The following is a 17,530-nucleotide window of genomic DNA, read 5'->3' as shown; positions in this document are numbered from 1 at the left end:
AAAAATAAACCAAAACATGTATAATTCTGAGCAATGTATAGACAAAACTATTTATATAGATTAACTACAGGGTGTCCACATTCTGGAAAGTCAGGGATAGTCATGGAAAGTCATGGAAAAAAATTCTGGTCATTGAAAGTCATGGAAATAGGCAAAAAGTCATGGAAAGACATATGGAAATCCCCAATGATGGATGGATTTCAGGGGTCCTTTCAACGATCTAGTCGGCCGTAACCCCGACTATTGTAGCATTTTTCCGAATTTTTCACAAATATAAGACAATTCAATTTATTCAGTTGGTTTAGTTGATGGGTTTTGAGTTTGTATTTTGTTCATTGTTGTACCTGTTGTACGCCATTGTTATCTGTTAATACATATTTCAGTATTTTCTGTCTAGGCAGTATTATTCGTGTGTTTACGGTATATTATAATTTTCGAGTAAAGTTTGTGAGTCATCGAAATCAATGGTTAATGGTCATGGATAGGCCTAGTCATGGAAAGTCAGGGAAATTAATGAAAAAATTTCTGTGGACACCCTGAACTAGGTTTGAATTTTTAATATAAAAAAATGAGTAAAACTTATTTTAGTTTTACAAATAGTGCTTGGCGGGGAATAATGTTTCTCATTTGTTGTGTACCTCATTTATTGGGGGGGCTGTTGCTCAATTGGGGGGGGGGGGGGTGCGTCATGAGTCTAGGGGGGATGGGCACCCCTGTTTTTGGTTTGTTTAAAAACGTAAAGAAACAGAAACTACATCTAGGTTTTACTGTTATATATGGATGCTCCATTTACTACCATACCATACTTGCTAGGCTATATTATTTTAACCTTTTTTGCTTGGAACGTAAAGACAGTACCTGTTTCAAATCTCCTCCAAACAATATTGTTTTCCGCCCATTGGAACTTGTCATAGTACTCACTTAGTTAAGAAATTTATTTCCTGATCAAACCTATTTCATCTTTATTCCCAGGTTATTTTGTAAGAGTAGCCGTTGAGGTTATTTCACTTCATACCAAATATTGATTATATACAATAAATAAAAATTATAGGCCCTATTATATACAATTATATACAAAATTGATATACAATAAATCTCAAAATTTAAAATGTTAGTTAATTTACAAAGAAGGTGTAGAATAAATCTAGAACATGTGTTTTGAAATATAAACAAAGCAGAAGTTTTCCATCTTGAATCGTTAATTATTTAGTCAACGTGGTTATTTCATGTTAAACGTTAAAAATACACAAATTTGAAAAGTTTCACAGTAAAATAATTTACTTCAACATTCTATAACCCTAAAAAGTCTTAATTAATATAGGTACCCTTAACCCTGGTTTTATAGTATACAGTATGTTGCAGAATTGACTAGCAAATGGAGTAATCCAGATGTAATTTTGCATACTGGCTTAAAGATAAATCACGATCAAAAAAGTTTTGGAATTTCACTACCGGTATTTTTCCCGCCGTTACGGGATCGAGACCTTTAATTTGAGCCCTCTCCGGTCGTTCTACAACTTCCCAGTTGCCCACAATTTTGACGCAAAGAATCGGCTTACGTCATTAATATATAGTTGTGTCATAATTTAAAAAATCCGGTACAGCAGTAAAGCAGTATAAAAAAATTCAGGCTAAGAATCATGAAACAGTCTTGTTACCATCCATGGGGCAGGACTAAAATTGAAGTTTAAATTTTGATTTTAAAATAGCCACCTAAGTAATCATTCTCTAATTGTTATGGAATATGCTCAGGTTCATTGTTAATAAGTATGTGCAATATTTAATATAATACTAAAATTTGAAGGCTTTACTTTCAATGTCCTTTATTTTATTGTTATATTTAAAAGTTATTGCTAAAAGTAATATTTGTAATTGTAATTTATAACATTATAGATTCCGTGCTTGCAATACAGGTAGTAATAACGTTTAGTTTTTGAAATCCGAATAGAATTAATAATAAATAAAAAAACAGTATTTTCTACCACTTGTAGCTACGGGCCACCAGTTCTGGTTACGATAGTAATAATTCCCTGTGTTGGGAGGGAAACGCCACCGAGCGTCCTTACTCGATATAATGGGGGCGAAAAGCGACGAATTACCCACCCAGCCGTGGCGCGGGGATTTCTGAAGCGTCCGTCCGGGTGAAACACCATTTTGAGGGTGTCCGCGTCAAACACGTCCGGGCTAAACACGGAGCCGGTGTGGTGGGCAGGGACTTTTTTGGGTCTGACGAGTATGTTTTGTCTATGGTCTGACTTAGGGGAGGTATGAATGAGGCATTAGTTCAAAATTCCTCCGTGAACAGCACTGTAGTAGAGAGCACTTTTTGGCAATGAAGGTTTACTAATAGCAAAAATAGTTCTGTTCATAAAATAAAATTATAAATGCCTTAAATTCATTTTTATAATTTTTTTATTATAAAATTAAACTATTATAACCTAACCGAACTAACCAAACTTGCTGATAATGAAATAATAGGCTATTACAAAAGTTTAGTAATAAAAAAATAATTCTGTTTATTAAATAAAACTATAGAAATTGCTCAATTAAAATTTTATAATGACAATAAAATTAAAGAAGTCCACACCTGTCATCGTAGGCTCTTCTATACCTCCCCTGAGTAAATACCCTTTTTTTACCCTAGGCCACAACTAAACATAACCTTAAACATTTTCAACAATAACATAACCTCTTAAACTTCATCTGTGTAGTGTGTTTGAGAGTGAGAGATATTGGTTTATACGGATTAAAATAGTTTAAACCCCGTTTGTTTCAAAAATCAAAATGAGTGGTGTTATCAGTCGTGATGTGAATGGTGCTTTACCTTCATTAAACCAAAAACTTCACTGTGGGATATTCCATCCTGTGTTGAGAAAATGGCAATGTACAGAAAACATAACATCATTTAACATAATGTACCCTGTTTTTATTCTGTAAGTACACCGCCTATTTTATATTTGGGTACAATTTTTTAACTAGGTTACGCTAATATCGATTGAAACTATCGATTCGTAGTAAACCTTCATGCGATTTATTCACCATCAGCAAGTTTGGTTGGTTAGGTTAGGTTATGATAGTTTAATTTTATAATAGATATATTTTAAAATATCGATTATTAATCAATATTTTAACCCTCCGAGTGTCCCTAGTTTTGGCCTTAATGTTTGCCTATTTTTTGCACATTTGCAAGGTTTTATTAAAACGGATCTGAGAAGCTTAAAAACAATGTTAATTATACTGTTCTATATACCATTTTGTTTGGAAAATCATAGGCTTCAATATTATACATAAAACATAAGGAACATTTGTTTCAAAAAATTTTTTTAGGAAAAAAAATATTTTGGAAAAAAAAATAAAAATAAGTTTGCGCTCAATGAAATTGTATAGGCTAAATTATAGGCCTATAAATATTTGAAAATACCCATTTTGTTCTAAATTTTATGAGGATACAAATATATAATAATATAAGGAAGTAGATTTGCAAATAAATAAGTTATGGGCAAAAAACAGATTTCAGTACATAGCGTTAAGCTAAGAATGCATAGGCCTAACCATAGCTAGGAATCTGGCTGATAATTTACATCAATATCACTACCTACTTCTTCAGGATCATCAACCAGCCCTTCAAAATCACTTAAATCTTCTTATAATGCACCACGTATATCACTACTTTTGATTTTTAACACTAAAACAATGATAAACGTAATAAAACACATCAGTCATCGGTGCAAGGTTAACCAAGCTGTTTACAAATACGCAAGTCAGCTGTCTGCTACAATTATGATCGGCTCGAGAAAAAAAAGTGCTTAGAGACAGACCTCGGGAGAATGCTTAGAATCTGCCAAATAAAACGATACCTAACTCGATCCAGTTCAATCCGATTTTGTCAGTAATAGAGCAGTGTTTGTGAGTCGAAAAATCGACACAAAACACTACACAAAGTGTGTTATGTGTCGGTTTTTTTGACACATAACACTCGGAGGGTTAAATTCGATAGTTTCAATCGATATTAAACTTAGCGTAGCACAGTTAAAAAACTATACCCTATGAGGCCTATATTATTTTATATGAGGCCTAAATCTACTGGTACCGTAGTTAAATTGTATTACTAAGAGAACCTTAACTTAGGTGTTATCAGTCATTGGCTATTTGTGCCGTGCCAGTTCCAAATGGTATCCTAGCATAACATTATAGGAACCTTTTTGGATCATATAACTTAGATGTATTAAGTTAAATCAGTGATCTAAGCCCGAAAGTCCCTCCAGGCACAGTCCTATTCATAGTCTTAACTGGGATATCAAAAAATATATCCAAACAATGGAATTGTTCCAATACTGTAACTTAGGCTAGGAGATAAGGAGAAAAATATTTACATTCAGTAAATGCTCAGGCATTTAGAATTCAAAGATTACCAAACTCAAATTCACCAAGAAATGCAACTGATGGCAAACTAATCAGTTCATATTAGGCATGTGAGGAAGGTACAGTAGGTTGGGGCTTATGCAGATTTGTGTTCAACTCAAATTCACCAAGAAATGCAACTGATGGCAAACTAATCAGTTCATATTAGGCATGTGAGGAAGGTACAGTAGGTTGGGGCTTATGCAGATTTGTGTTGTGACTGTATTAAGTGTTTTGAAATGACCTGATAATATGAAGGCAAATTTTAGGATCATTACCCTAACAGTTTATTACAGTTTTATAAACGGTCTAAAGGATGACGATGATGGCCAAATAAGGTAATCAGGAATAAGAAAAGGTAGAATAAAGCTGTTGGAAGGGAAATGACTGATTATGGAATACCTGACCTCAGGAGATCTATTTGGTTTTATTGTCGTCACTATCTTTACAGTATTGTTAATGAAAATTCCATCTTGAGGCATATGTTAATACTGTTAATACTGTTCAATGAAATGGCGACCATACATAGTAGGTATTTTAAGCCAAGTATGAATGGAGATGAGTGTAGGTGGTGTTTGAGTGACGGGGTTTGTGACAGTACAGTATGATTTGTATGACAGTAGCCTATTCTTAATGAAGATAATCATGTACCATCTTAACAACAATATACTACATTGATACATTATCGACCCCCTTTTTACAGAAATGTTTAGAGTATACTACACTCTACTACATTCCTAATAAAATGTAAAAATGATGTCATAAGATTCTAAAAACTGTTAATCAATAAAAAAAAAAAAAAACCGTAGCAATAAAATGCAAACTAAAATAAGTTTTCTTTTAAAGAGATGTTGAAGATGCAAAGACTGAAGTTGAGAGTATGCCCGGAGTTTTTAGGTACGGGGTCAATAGAGTTGTCGATGAACTGAAGCCTTTAGTGGAAAAGGGTTTGAAAAGTATTTTGTTGTTTGGCGTAGTGACACATCTCTCAAAGGTGAGTAATCTCTGGGTGATGGTGATCGTCCTTGTTTATTGATAGGCCTAACTATAGTAATACCAGAAACAAAAGAACCCTCGGCCGTTTCGTGCCGCGCAGGTTTGAATGGTACGGTCCACCTACCTGCGCGAACCACGTGATCTTTTCGTTTCTGCGCAGGTTGTTTTGTTCGTGGTATATCTATAATAGTTTCAGCCAATTTCTTACAGGAAAGATGTTAATGAAGAGGGTGTGGCAAGGTTCAAATAAAGCCACAATTTTGCTCTTGGTGCCAAAATAATTTTTTATTTCAGTTTGATACGGTAGTTACAGGAGCATGCAAAAGTGTATAGTTTTATTGGGCCATATTTACCCCATTTAATATTGGGATACATAGAATTTGACTTGTTTTAAAAGAAAGGTTATGTGTTTAGGTTGCATAAAAAAATGTAGTGGGTACCTTATTGCACCCCAGCTACAAGCCATTATTTTCTCAAAGTACCACAGGCTTAGCTCCCCACTCTGCCACAAAAGAAAAACAGTGTTCTTCTCCCCAACATTTGAAATTTTTTCTTCACATGGAATGGGAAAAGTTATTAAATAGTCTAGGCTACTAAAATTTAAAATGCTTATTGCTAAATGATGTAATTATCTATGTAGACTATCTTGAAATTAGACTTATAATATAACCACCAAGACCGTGTTTATATGTCTATTGGATGTCCTGCATCAAGATCTGCTGTGGTAACACTCATTAGGGTGGACAGCCAGTTTTTTTTATAATCACGCTTGGTTAAAAATTCGAAAAGAAGACAAGAAATCTACTGAGTCTGTTGATTTGCTGAAAATAGAGAGTTAATCTAGTTAATCTTCATGTTTGCAGGTTGCTGGGTCTAAATTAGTCCTGCCAGTCTTTTGCTTATGCATTTTGGTATAATTTGATGTCTTTGCAGGATGACAGTGGTATCAATGCAGATTCCAAGGATAATCCAGTTGTAAAAGCTCTCCCCATTTTGAAACAAGCGTTTCCAGATATAATTATTGCATGTGATGTAAGTATATTATTAATATACTAAATGTAACTTATAGTAATTATTACTATAAGTTACATTTAGTAGGCTGACTTCTTCATACTTTCGGTGCAGTAAATGCAGGCTACAGCAGACTCCCTCATATCCGGACACCTTACAACCGGACATCAGTTTAACTGGACTACACTCGGAGGAAATGACATCTCTTTAACCGGACAATAATTTGTATCAGCACATCGGTTTAACTGGACTAGATCGGCCGGAAGTGGGCGGTACTGAAACGACTGTTCTCGTGGGAAAGATATGAGACCAGTGATCATGTCTCTAAATATGATGCTCTCCTAAATTCCGTTTCAACGAGTTTTTGGAGACCTCGAATCGGTTTAACCGGAAAAACCGTTATCCGGACTGGCCTTGGTCCCGAGAAGTCAGGATAAGAGGGAGTCTCCTGTATATCTATGCTAGGGATAATGCTGACATTTAACATTAATATCTTGGAAGCGATCACATCCGATTTGTCCATAGAATATACCAATTCACAAACATTTTGGATCATTTACGTTTGATGGCTTACAATAAGTAGATTTTTAAAACTCTAATTTTAATTTGGGTGTGTTACTAGCCTAGTGATTAGCTTCTCAAACTTTGGTGCAGGTTCAATTCCTGACATAGCCATAAGAATTTTAGGAATTTAGACCGCTTTCCCTTATCAAACAAAAACTAATTAATAACAACTGTGTCGGTACTGAATCGACTGTTCTCGTGGGAAAGATTTGAGACCAGTGAAAAGTGTCTAAATACAATGCTCTCCTAAATTTAAGTCAGATACCACAGTAAACGGTCCATTTTAACTAGTTTTTGAAGACGTTGGTTTAACCGAAAAACCGTTATCCCGACTAGCCTCGGTCCCGAGGAGTCCGTATAAGAGGGAGTCTACAGTAGTGAGAGAATAACCTTGTTTCACAAATACCTGTGAAGAGTAAAGTTTAGTTTTTAATACTTTGTGTAAACTCTTAAACTCTAAAGGTGCCTCAACGGTAGCAAAATGTCAATAAGTGACCACATTAGAAGATTTACATGTTCAGTGCGGCAGGCTTTCCAACAAGCGTTCGCCAATTCGCCCTGGCGCGGTACCGTAACATCGAACACAATTGGCATTCAAATGTTTCAATCTGACGTATAACAAAAGAGCAGCGGCGATTGAACTACGTTAGCCCGAGATTGGACGTAGTTCCTTAAAACACCCAAAGGTAGCAGCACTGCCTAGATCAGTAGTCAGTGGCTTTGTAATATGGCTTTAAGAGAGAAAATCTCCGAAACCGGGACAAAAGCATTGTCAGACGGGATTTTACGGGAAATGTTAGTACCAACCTACACCAAAATAAAGCTCACATTCTAAGCTACAGGCTAGCAACGAGTTTAACGTTCCCTGGCAATGGCTGAGCTTATACTGAACTAATGTAGTGGGGGATGCGCTACTACATCAATTGATGTAGGCAAATCGTGGGGCGACTACATTGATGTTGTCAGCCTGAACGTGTTAAGAACAAAAGATAACTGATAGGAAACAATGTAACTTAATTAAAACCAGTTCTTGTCATGTAATAACACTGTAAAAATTCATTGCAGTTGTTTTATATTCTAGTCTGTTTTGACAAAACATGATCTTTGCACCAAACAACCTTCATAAGACTAACCTGTCTTTCCAGGATTTTCTGCGGAAAAATTAGTTTTTATAAACATAAGTTAGCTTTGCACCAGAAATTTTTTGATTTTTTAATAGGTATAGTGTTTGGCAGTCTGACCATATTTTGTATGAGTTGACTTAATGTCGTTTTTTCAGGTTTGCCTTTGCCCTTACACAAATCATGGACATTGTGGCATCTTGAGAGAGAATGGCAGCATTAATAACAATCTGAGCATAGAAAGGATTGCAGAAGTCGCTGTCTCGTATGCTAAAGCTGGTTGGTTGTTATTACAGTATATACTCTTTTAACCCACCCTTACCTACTTATAATTTTCTTATACTAGTTATACTTTACCAGCCTTAGGTCTAGGTTATGTAAACATGCAAAATGCAGTTTAGGAATAAATATGTGTAATTTGATATTATATGAATAAAATCTTATCTGCATAAACCAATGCTATGTTTTCAAGCACTAACAGATCCATACCATTTAACAAAACCATATTAAGATTAAGGTAATCTGTCTGATATTGGATAATAAATGGGCACAAAGTGTAAAACCAAAGTGTTCATCACCATCATCATCATTTCTTTGTTTTGCCCATTCCTTGTACAGTTTGGTACATGAATAAGTGTCACAATAGCTTATCTAAATATACCTACTAAATTTAAGTTATTCATTACAGTAGTCTATAATTTTTTCTGTCAGGAGAACATGACAGAAATAGAACAACAGTATGAACAAGTGGAGTCTTTTAAATATTTATGAGTTATTGTCAGCTCACAAAGTGAGGAACACATAGAAATAAAGAATAGAATAAACCTAGCCAGTAGAAGTATGTATGCTCTAAACAAATTATTATCATCAAGATTATTGTCTCATCACACTAAACTTAAAATCTACAAAACTAGCATAAGACCTGTCCTTCTTTATGGAGCTGAAACCTGGATTATGGATAAAAACACTGAGAAAAAAACTTATTACTTTTGAAAATAAAGTCCTGCGCAAAATCTTTGGCCCTACTAAAGAAGGAGATGTGTGGAGAAGTAAACATAATCAGGAACTAAGAGACCTGTTTAAGGAGCCAGATATAATTGCAGAGGCTAAAAGCAGGAGGCTTCGCTGGACGGGCCACATTATTAGAAGAGAGGAAACTAGCACACTTTATCTTTTTAATATTAGTATAATTCTTCTTAATTGGAAATTTTAATATAAATTTATTGATTTAAGTAACACAGCAAATCCATTACTAATGTTTCCTTATTTGTTCATAAGGCAGAATATGTGTTGTTTTCAGGTTGTCATGTAGTCGCTCCTTCAGACATGATGGATGGGCGAGTAGCAGCCATCAAGCAAGGTCTGGCTCGGGAAGGGTTAGACTCTACAGTGTCTGTGCTCTCATACTCTGTCAAATTTGCGTCAGCGTTCTACGGCCCGTTCCGTGACGCGGCCCAATCCAGCCCCTCGTTTGGTGACCGCAAGGCCTATCAACTACCACCAGGCAGCTCAGGCATGGCTCTTCGTGCTGCGGTAAGTTACCTACAACTTACACCTTTTTAATTTTTATGTGGTAACAAATATTTTGAGCAATAATATTCAGTCAAGTTCAATGGTTCATGGTTCCAGTTATTTTATTTTCCTTAAATCAGATATTAAATTTTTTTCCATGACCTTTTATAGACCTTTTATGACCTTAAAATCCTAAGACGCTAGGTTCTAGCCTGGAACTGATTTACACAGCCTAGTCCTAGAGCGTCGAGGCATTATCACAATTGATCAAATTCATTGGTGATTGCCGTGATGTGAACCCTGGACCTGGGGATCCGAAGCCCAACGCTCTACCACTAGACCAGCTCGCTTCCATTGATATAGTCTACCAAAAGATAAAACTAAAACTGCAACAACAAAAAATAATCCATCTAGACATTAAATATCATAAGTAAGATACAAATTGTCAAATTTACAAGCAACTTTGATAATAGATACCAAAAACACCACCTATCCTTAAAATGCCCTGAGTTAAATTTTCTTCAAGCACGTTTTAAATGTGAGAGAAGTTATGCAAAAAGACACCCGAGTGCGTACTCAACCTGAGTACCTTCCAATCTACTCGATTACTGGATGACTTAGAATTCTAAAATTGATATAGGCCTAGTGCCAGTTTTCTAATGGTAAATCTTATTTAAAGTCAGTTCTGTATATTATCAGGATACTTTTTAACCCGAGCGGACACTGGCGTTAGTTATCATGTTATGTCTGCAGTAATCAATAGAGGGTAGTATTGAGATTTAATTTAGTAATTAATTGTTTTACATTCTAAAAAGAATGTATACATTTGTAATAGTTTAGGGTGACATTGTTTGGAAAGATTTCACCTTGTGAAACCTGACTAAAATCATTCAATGTGAACGTTTCCAACCAATAATGGATACCACTTACTAAGTTTATATTGCAATAGCTAATCATATTAATCAATATTATTTATGAATATTCTTTTGAAAAACAAAGAGACATAAAACTAAAACAAGGCCTAAAAACCCAGACGATACTTTTTTTTTTAAGGGAGAGGAGGGAAAATGCTTTTACGCACACAGGTAGCCAGCCTGTAGTGTGAGACTCCTGAATTTATCACAGACTACTCAATAAAAAACTCACTCTACTCTGTTGGACACAGACCTGGAATTGTTTGTCACATTACTTCAAGTCAAGCCAACATGTGACCTAAGCCCTCAGGGCTCTCACCAGTTTTGGCATTTAAGATACTTTATGACCTACACCGCATCCCGGTCAAGGTCGAGCTTCTTGGCGCGGAGAATACCCTGGATGTAATGTGACACACAGGTCCAATTGTCGTGACAATTGGTTTATTGGTTTGTTTGGTACCCAGACAATACTGGCTTTAGGACTATTACAACGATAACAAACACACACAATATCTTGGAATAATGCCAGATGTGATTTATGTCCGAGAATGAGAATTTAAAAAAATCACATTGTTTATTTAACAAATCCAATAAAACATGATGGGGTAAATATTTACCATGCACAAGCTCTGGCTTTATGGTGATAGCCGTGGGCCCTCTAGTTTTTATAAAAAATAATTAAGAGATTGAAAAGTTAAAGGACTACAAGTGGAAAATTGTAACAGACCACTAAACATTGCAAAAAAAGTATGACTGTAAGGGCTACCTATACATTGTACCTATACAAGCTTTAAGAGTAAGGTTGTACAGACAATTGTACCTCCGTTCAATAATATAAACAAACAGAGCCACAAACCTAATGTAATATTTTCTCCATACTATATTATAAAAACAAGGCGGTTTTACCATCATGCAAAAACCAATTGCTCAATTAAGTGAAACTTTGGTTCTGAATCTGTAAAAGATTCAGAGGCTACTTTTTTAAATGTCCTGTATTTTAAAGTTTCGTAACCTATGTTCATATAATAATTGTTGCAGGCCCGAGATGTAGCTGAAGGTGCAGATCTAATTATGGTTAAGCCTGGTTTGGCGTACTTGGATATACTTAGGCAAACAAGACAAAACCATCCCCATATACCACTGTTTGTCTACCAGGTAAGCTTGAATACTTCTGAAAATTTATCTAGGAAAGAAGACTGTCATATTTATTCCCTTATTTAAATAATAGTAGTTTAATAAGTACTTTGTAGGGAAAGTAATGAAGTGTTTTCGTAGTAAAATGTTTATAGTTTATGATGAAGCAAATACATTTTTCAAATTTGATCAAAATAAACATGTATATATGTTCATAAACTATAACAGTTTACTTGTCCTCCGTAAAAATAACATGGGAATTATTAAAATATTTAAAATATATTATTGCACCCTTAAATGTTCCACATGCATTTGAATTCAAGATTGTCTCTGAATCCGATGTTATCTCTTGCATCAATTGATTAAAGCATAAGAGTTCCACTGGTTGGGATGAAATTCCTACAAATGTAATCAAATCATTGGCTTCTTCAATTATAAAACCACTCACTAATTCTATCAACATTTCACTGCTGACAGGAGTCTTCCCTGTCAAATTGAAGTATGCTCAAATTATATCTATATTTAAAATGGGGACTCTGAAGAAATTTCAAACTACCGACCAGTGGCTCTCTTACCTTTGTTTTCAGAAATATTTGAGGAGGTTGTTCTCTCGCAAATCGTTCCGTTTCTTGAATCATTTATTTATCAAGAATCAATTTGGTTTTCGGAGGAAGAAAAGCACGTCTGATGCAATAGTTGATCTAGTTTCTGAGGCGGTGTAGGCCTTGGACAGGTCTCCTTTGGCAGAGAACCTTTGGTGTTTTCTGTGATTTGTCTAAGGCCTTTGATTGTGTCAGGCATGACATTCTCTTGGAGAAAATGAGATTGTATGGGATATCTTTTTAATCTTTTTCCTGGTTTTCTAGTTACATCACTAACAGATATCAGCAGGTTGTCATCAAAGATAAATCCGGTGCCAAAACATTTTTCTGAATGGAGCTCAGTAGCCTATCCTATGGTGTTCCGCAGGGATCTAAATTAGGGCCTCTTCTATTTATCCTCTATATCAATGACTTGTCTTTTTCACTTTCTTCCAAAGTTATTCAATTCGCTGATGACACAACAATGCTAGTAAGAGAACATTGCATCCCGAGATCCAGATTCCATGATAACTTGGTTTGCACAAAATGGACTACATCTAAACTGTTCCAAAACTCATCTTCTTTCCATAATCCACAACTGAAGGCAGATGAGATAATAATCAAACTGATTCCATAAAATCTTCTACAAATACTAAATTCCTTGGTTTAAACATAAATGAAAATCTAAAATGGTCTGTCCATCAAATACAAATTAGCTCGTCTTTGGCAGAAGCAGTGTTTGGTCTGAGGGTGGGTTTTAAGTCTTCAGGTTTGCATGCAGCTCTTGCTTTGTATCATTCTTATTTTATGTCTAGGACTTCCTATGGTATTATCTCATGGGGCAGCTCCCCCATTACCAAGAATATTTTTATCTTACAAAAAATTGCCGTTAGAATTTTAGCTGATATCAGACCACGTTCCTCTTGTCGCGCCCTTTTTATTCAGATGAAACTCTTGACAATTATGCACTTAATATTTTTCAACAACTGTGCATCTTTGTAAAAATAAATTATAAGGAATTTATCTTCAAAAATTACACTCATCAATATAACACTCGACACAGGAATGATCTTCAATATCCTGTGCATAGAACAGCTCTGTATGAAGGATCACCATGGTACATGGGTAGGACAATTTACAATAACCTCCCAAAACAAATTAAAACTGAAGAAAATATGTTATCCTTTAAAAGATAATTAAAATCTTATCTCATCCTTTTGTGTCCTTATTCCCTAGACGATTTTATAAAAACTTAGCTTTAGTTTTTATGTATTGATAAAAAAAACAAAGAAATTTAGCATAAAATGTATTATTAGTTAGTAAAGTAGTATTGACATGCCATATGTTTATATGTGAAAATCACAATCTTGTAATCTTTATATAACGAATAAACATTTCATTTTCATCTTTTCATTTTCTTACTCTCATGTCAATGAACACCGAATTGTCTGGAGAGCTCGCCTTCAAATCTGAAAGTCACTGGTTCTATATACAGTAGACTCCCTCTTATCCGGACTCCTTGGGACCAAGGCCAGTCCGGATAACGGGTTTTCCGGTTAAGCCGACATCCCCAAAAACTCTTTAAATGGACCGTTTAAATGCATACTGTATACAGTATTTGACTTAAATTTAGGAGAGCATTGTATTTAGTTAGACACAAGATCACTGGTCTCAAATTTTTCCCTCAAGAACAGTTGTTTCAGTTCTGCCCACTTCCTGTCGATCTAGTCCGGTTAAACCGATGTGCTGATAAAAATTGTCCGGTTAAAGAGATGTCATTTCTGCTGAGCAGTGTAGTCCTGTTAAAAGGTGTCCGGATAAGAAGGAGTCTACTGTATATATTATTATATATACATATATAATTTATGTATGAAGCAAGATCGTTACTGAACCTTGATGCCATTTGTCATTTATCTACGCCATTGGTAGTTTTTACATATTAATGGCTAGGTCTTTATACTATCTTATTGGTGCTATATAACAAAAAGCTGATGTTAGATATTTTTAAGAAGATAGTATCAAGCAGGATGTGGAATGTTCCCTTTCAAAGAGTAAAAAAATCCAACGACCGTAGATAGAACAATAATAGTAGGGTTTGGAATTTTCGTTGCCACTTGTATATTTTTACACTTCCTACATTATGTTGTAGGTGTCTGGGGAGTATGCCATGCTGTACCACGCTGCAAAAGCTGGAGCCTTTAGCCTCTTGGATGGAGTGAGGGAATCTCTCACCAGTTTCAGAAGAGCTGGTAAATATCAAATGTTTATAGTCCTTTGTCTATGTAGCTAACCAACCCATACATGTAAGTATTGATACTGACAGCTCCCTCCACAGCGTAAGAGATTCACTGCAACCTACAAGGTCTATTGTACCCCACGTCTTGCCTCCAAAGTGAGTCGGTGGCTCAGTCGATAACGTCACGGACTTCGGTCATTTATGTTTTAAACATTAACACTCTTTAACACTTAACTCTAAGTAGTATACTCATAAATTAATTGTGTAAAAATATTAATTCTCATGAGGTATCATTGACTCTAGAAACTATTGTACATCCTTTGACGATACCACTTAGAAGGTTCAAAGGATTAAGTTTTCATATTCTGTGCTGAATGTCATACCTTGTTGCAAATAGCGGTTACAGTCATACACTGTCCATATAACAATACAGTACTTTTTAATATTGATACTGATTGATTTCAATTTGTAACGATTGAATTATTTTTGTTTCAGGAGCTGATTGTATAATTACCTACTTCGCACCAAACATTCTGGACTGGTTGGCAGAAGGAAAGCTTTAGCCCTCTTTGCTGAAGTTCTTTAAAAAATGTTTAGTAGTCTGCTTTGTAGTGCTTTGCTGTATTTTTCCATTACCAATAACCGTACAAAAACACTTTTGTAAACTAAATTATTTGTTTTTTTAAGCTCTTTAAAAAGGTCCAGAGAGAAATTGCGAAACTTTGAGTTTTGGGGGTCAAAATTTGAAAAACCAAATTTTACCCCATAAAACCCGGTTCCCATGGTCCGATCATGCTGGTTCGCGAACTCATTCAAGTTTATCCCGCCTTACTTCAGGCGTTTATTCTATTCTATCCTAACCTAACCTTACCTTTAAACCAAATTTCATCAAAATCGGAAAAAAATTACTCAAGTTATCGCGTTTATGGGAAAATCACCATTAAAATCTAAATTTTAAAAATACAGTACGGTACTACACTACTACTATGTATTTATATTTGATGATATTTGTATTGTCATTTGGCAAACCCCTTAAAATATGGTTTTAAGGGCTCTAGTTCTAAATTAGTTTTGAAGAAAACTTAAAATACCCCACACAGTTATTTTGTAAAGCTAATTGCTATTTATTTTATTTTAAATATTGTACAATTATATAAATAAAAAAAAGGTTTAGGAAATGAAGGAGCAATAAAAAATTACATCCATGGTTTTATGGTGTGATATTTTAATTCTTTCTTCCGGACTTTCTCTTAGGTTCCTTTTCACTTTTCTTTGATTTCTTTTCTTTTTTTAACTCTTCCTTTGCCTTTTTAGACTTACTTTTCTTTATCATTTCATAGCCTATAGTTCTATGAAAAGGTTGATAGTTGTCCAGGCCTTTTTGTGTTAAGACATAACTTCTTACTTTTACTAAAAGTGAAATGATTATAGTGATCTGTGGAAAAGAAAATAGTTTACATTTCAATTTTAAGGAGATAATGCTAGAATACCTATTAACAGTAAGTTATATAAAAAATGATTAAGATTTTGTGTTTTAATTCTTCTTTGTGGCAGATAATTTTACAGTTTGATTTAAAATCTTTTTACAGAACAATTTTATATAATTTTCAAAAACTAAATAATACTAGCAGCCAGCGTGATTTCAAAATCCGTGATATATTTGAACGGTATTACAATTTTCTACTGCAATCTTATCAAAACACAAAATCGAATGCAAGTAATTTTCTTCTTTACATATCATACAAATAACATTTATAGCTATTTACCTTACAAGTGTAGTAAGAGAGTTTTTTCATCACGCAGGTGAATGTTGTGTAACTCGCTTCCGCTCGTTGTATAATTTACCTAAGTGATGTAAACACGCTCTTGCGTAACGCACAATATTTTACCTGACCCGACAATATACAGGAGGTTACAAACAATATTTTTCATTATCCATTTCACTCATCTTCTAACAGTAACGTTCATTTACTAACAAAAGCTAGGTTAGGAAAATTCTTCAAAACATAACAATAAAATTCAAGCACACAGCTGATTTCTAGCGTTGAACCGTTGACTGTGAATTCACAGTCAACGGTTGAACGTTGTTGGCTCCATAGAGGTATATATTTTTTAAGTTAAGCACTCAATGTTATTTAAACGGGTTTCATTACCTCACCGAGTGAGTTTTTTTCAACTTTACATCACTCGAGAAGTAAAGAAGTTTACATCACGCTTGGGATAGGGAAGTTTACACGCTACGCAAGAGCGTGTTTACATCACTTAGGTGAATTATGCAACGAGCGGCTGCGTGATGTAAAAACGCTCTTACTACACTTGTAATATAAATAGCTATTACGTATTCACTAAAATATCACCAACTGTAACAAATAACCCCATTTTCATATGGATGTAAACAAAATTGTATGTGGCCATCTGTTTTGATGTAAACAAGTGTAAACTTGAAAAAGTTCAGATGATTGACAACATTATTCAGCAAAACTCTGAAATTTTAAAAACCTATAGGACCAAGGGCTTTCACGGGATATCATCCAAAACTGCAAAAGGCACATTTAGAGGATGAGAGCTTTAAATTAATACCCAATATGCCTTAAAAATAAATATTTAGGGGTCGATTTGCTGAATACTAAAATCCAACAAATTCTTCTAATAGATTTTAAATATTTTTGTACAGAGATAACATGATGTAATATGTAAATCAATTTGGGGAAATAAATGATATTTTGAAAGAAATGTAATCCGAAAGCCATGAGTTGTAAAACAAAGTGATACACAGCTAAACTGGCATACTTTTAGTTTTATATCTAAAGTCAATGTTTTTTGTCAATGGTCTTGGCTAATGGATCAGCTCGTCCTAAACCTCAGAAGGAATCTCACTCCATCTACAATTATATTTTGCTTTAATATACGTTACCTAGGTGGCACGCGGTTTGCAAGCTGACAATCATTGAAATATAATATTTTAAAGTTAGGTAATAATTTTAATGCAATATGTTGTGTAAGTGATTCATTATTTATTAACAGAATATACGGTTGATGCAGTAATAATGATTCTGTCAG

The 17,530-nt window shown here is 34.6% G+C and overlaps 1 protein-coding gene across 1 annotated transcript; it reads left to right on the top strand.

The window, feature by feature from the left end:
* The first annotated feature begins 2,687 nt into the window (after positions 1-2,687).
* LOC128999983 (delta-aminolevulinic acid dehydratase-like) lies at positions 2,688-15,580 on the top strand. Its single transcript, XM_054426811.1, has 8 exons — positions 2,688-2,933; positions 5,248-5,395; positions 6,331-6,429; positions 8,252-8,372; positions 9,394-9,626; positions 11,558-11,674; positions 14,384-14,483; positions 14,966-15,580. The coding sequence occupies exons 1-8, from the start codon at positions 2,785-2,787 to the stop codon at positions 15,031-15,033; spliced, it is 1,035 nt and encodes a 344-aa protein (XP_054282786.1). The 5' UTR covers positions 2,688-2,784; the 3' UTR covers positions 15,034-15,580.
* Positions 15,581-17,530: the final 1,950 nt, after the last annotated feature.

This window comes from Macrosteles quadrilineatus, unplaced genomic scaffold, assembly GCF_028750875.1.
Source record: "Macrosteles quadrilineatus isolate MER2022 unplaced genomic scaffold, UCM_ALF_1.0 Scaffold_8__2_contigs__length_117827958, whole genome shotgun sequence".
In the NCBI taxonomy this organism is placed as follows: domain Eukaryota; kingdom Metazoa; phylum Arthropoda; class Insecta; order Hemiptera; family Cicadellidae; genus Macrosteles; species Macrosteles quadrilineatus.
The sequence above is the reverse complement of the archived record's forward strand: the minus strand, read 5'-3'. Positions and strand labels throughout refer to the sequence as shown.

Coding starts and splice junctions, on each gene's coding strand:
- LOC128999983 (XM_054426811.1), top strand. CDS start 2,785: ATGAGTGGTGTTATCAGTCGTGATGTGAATGGTGCTTTACCTTCATTA. Junction 6,430..8,251: donor ATATAATTATTGCATGTGAT/GTAAGTATATTA, acceptor TCGTTTTTTCAG/GTTTGCCTTTGCCCTTACAC. Junction 8,373..9,393: donor TGTCTCGTATGCTAAAGCTG/GTTGGTTGTTAT, acceptor TGTTGTTTTCAG/GTTGTCATGTAGTCGCTCCT.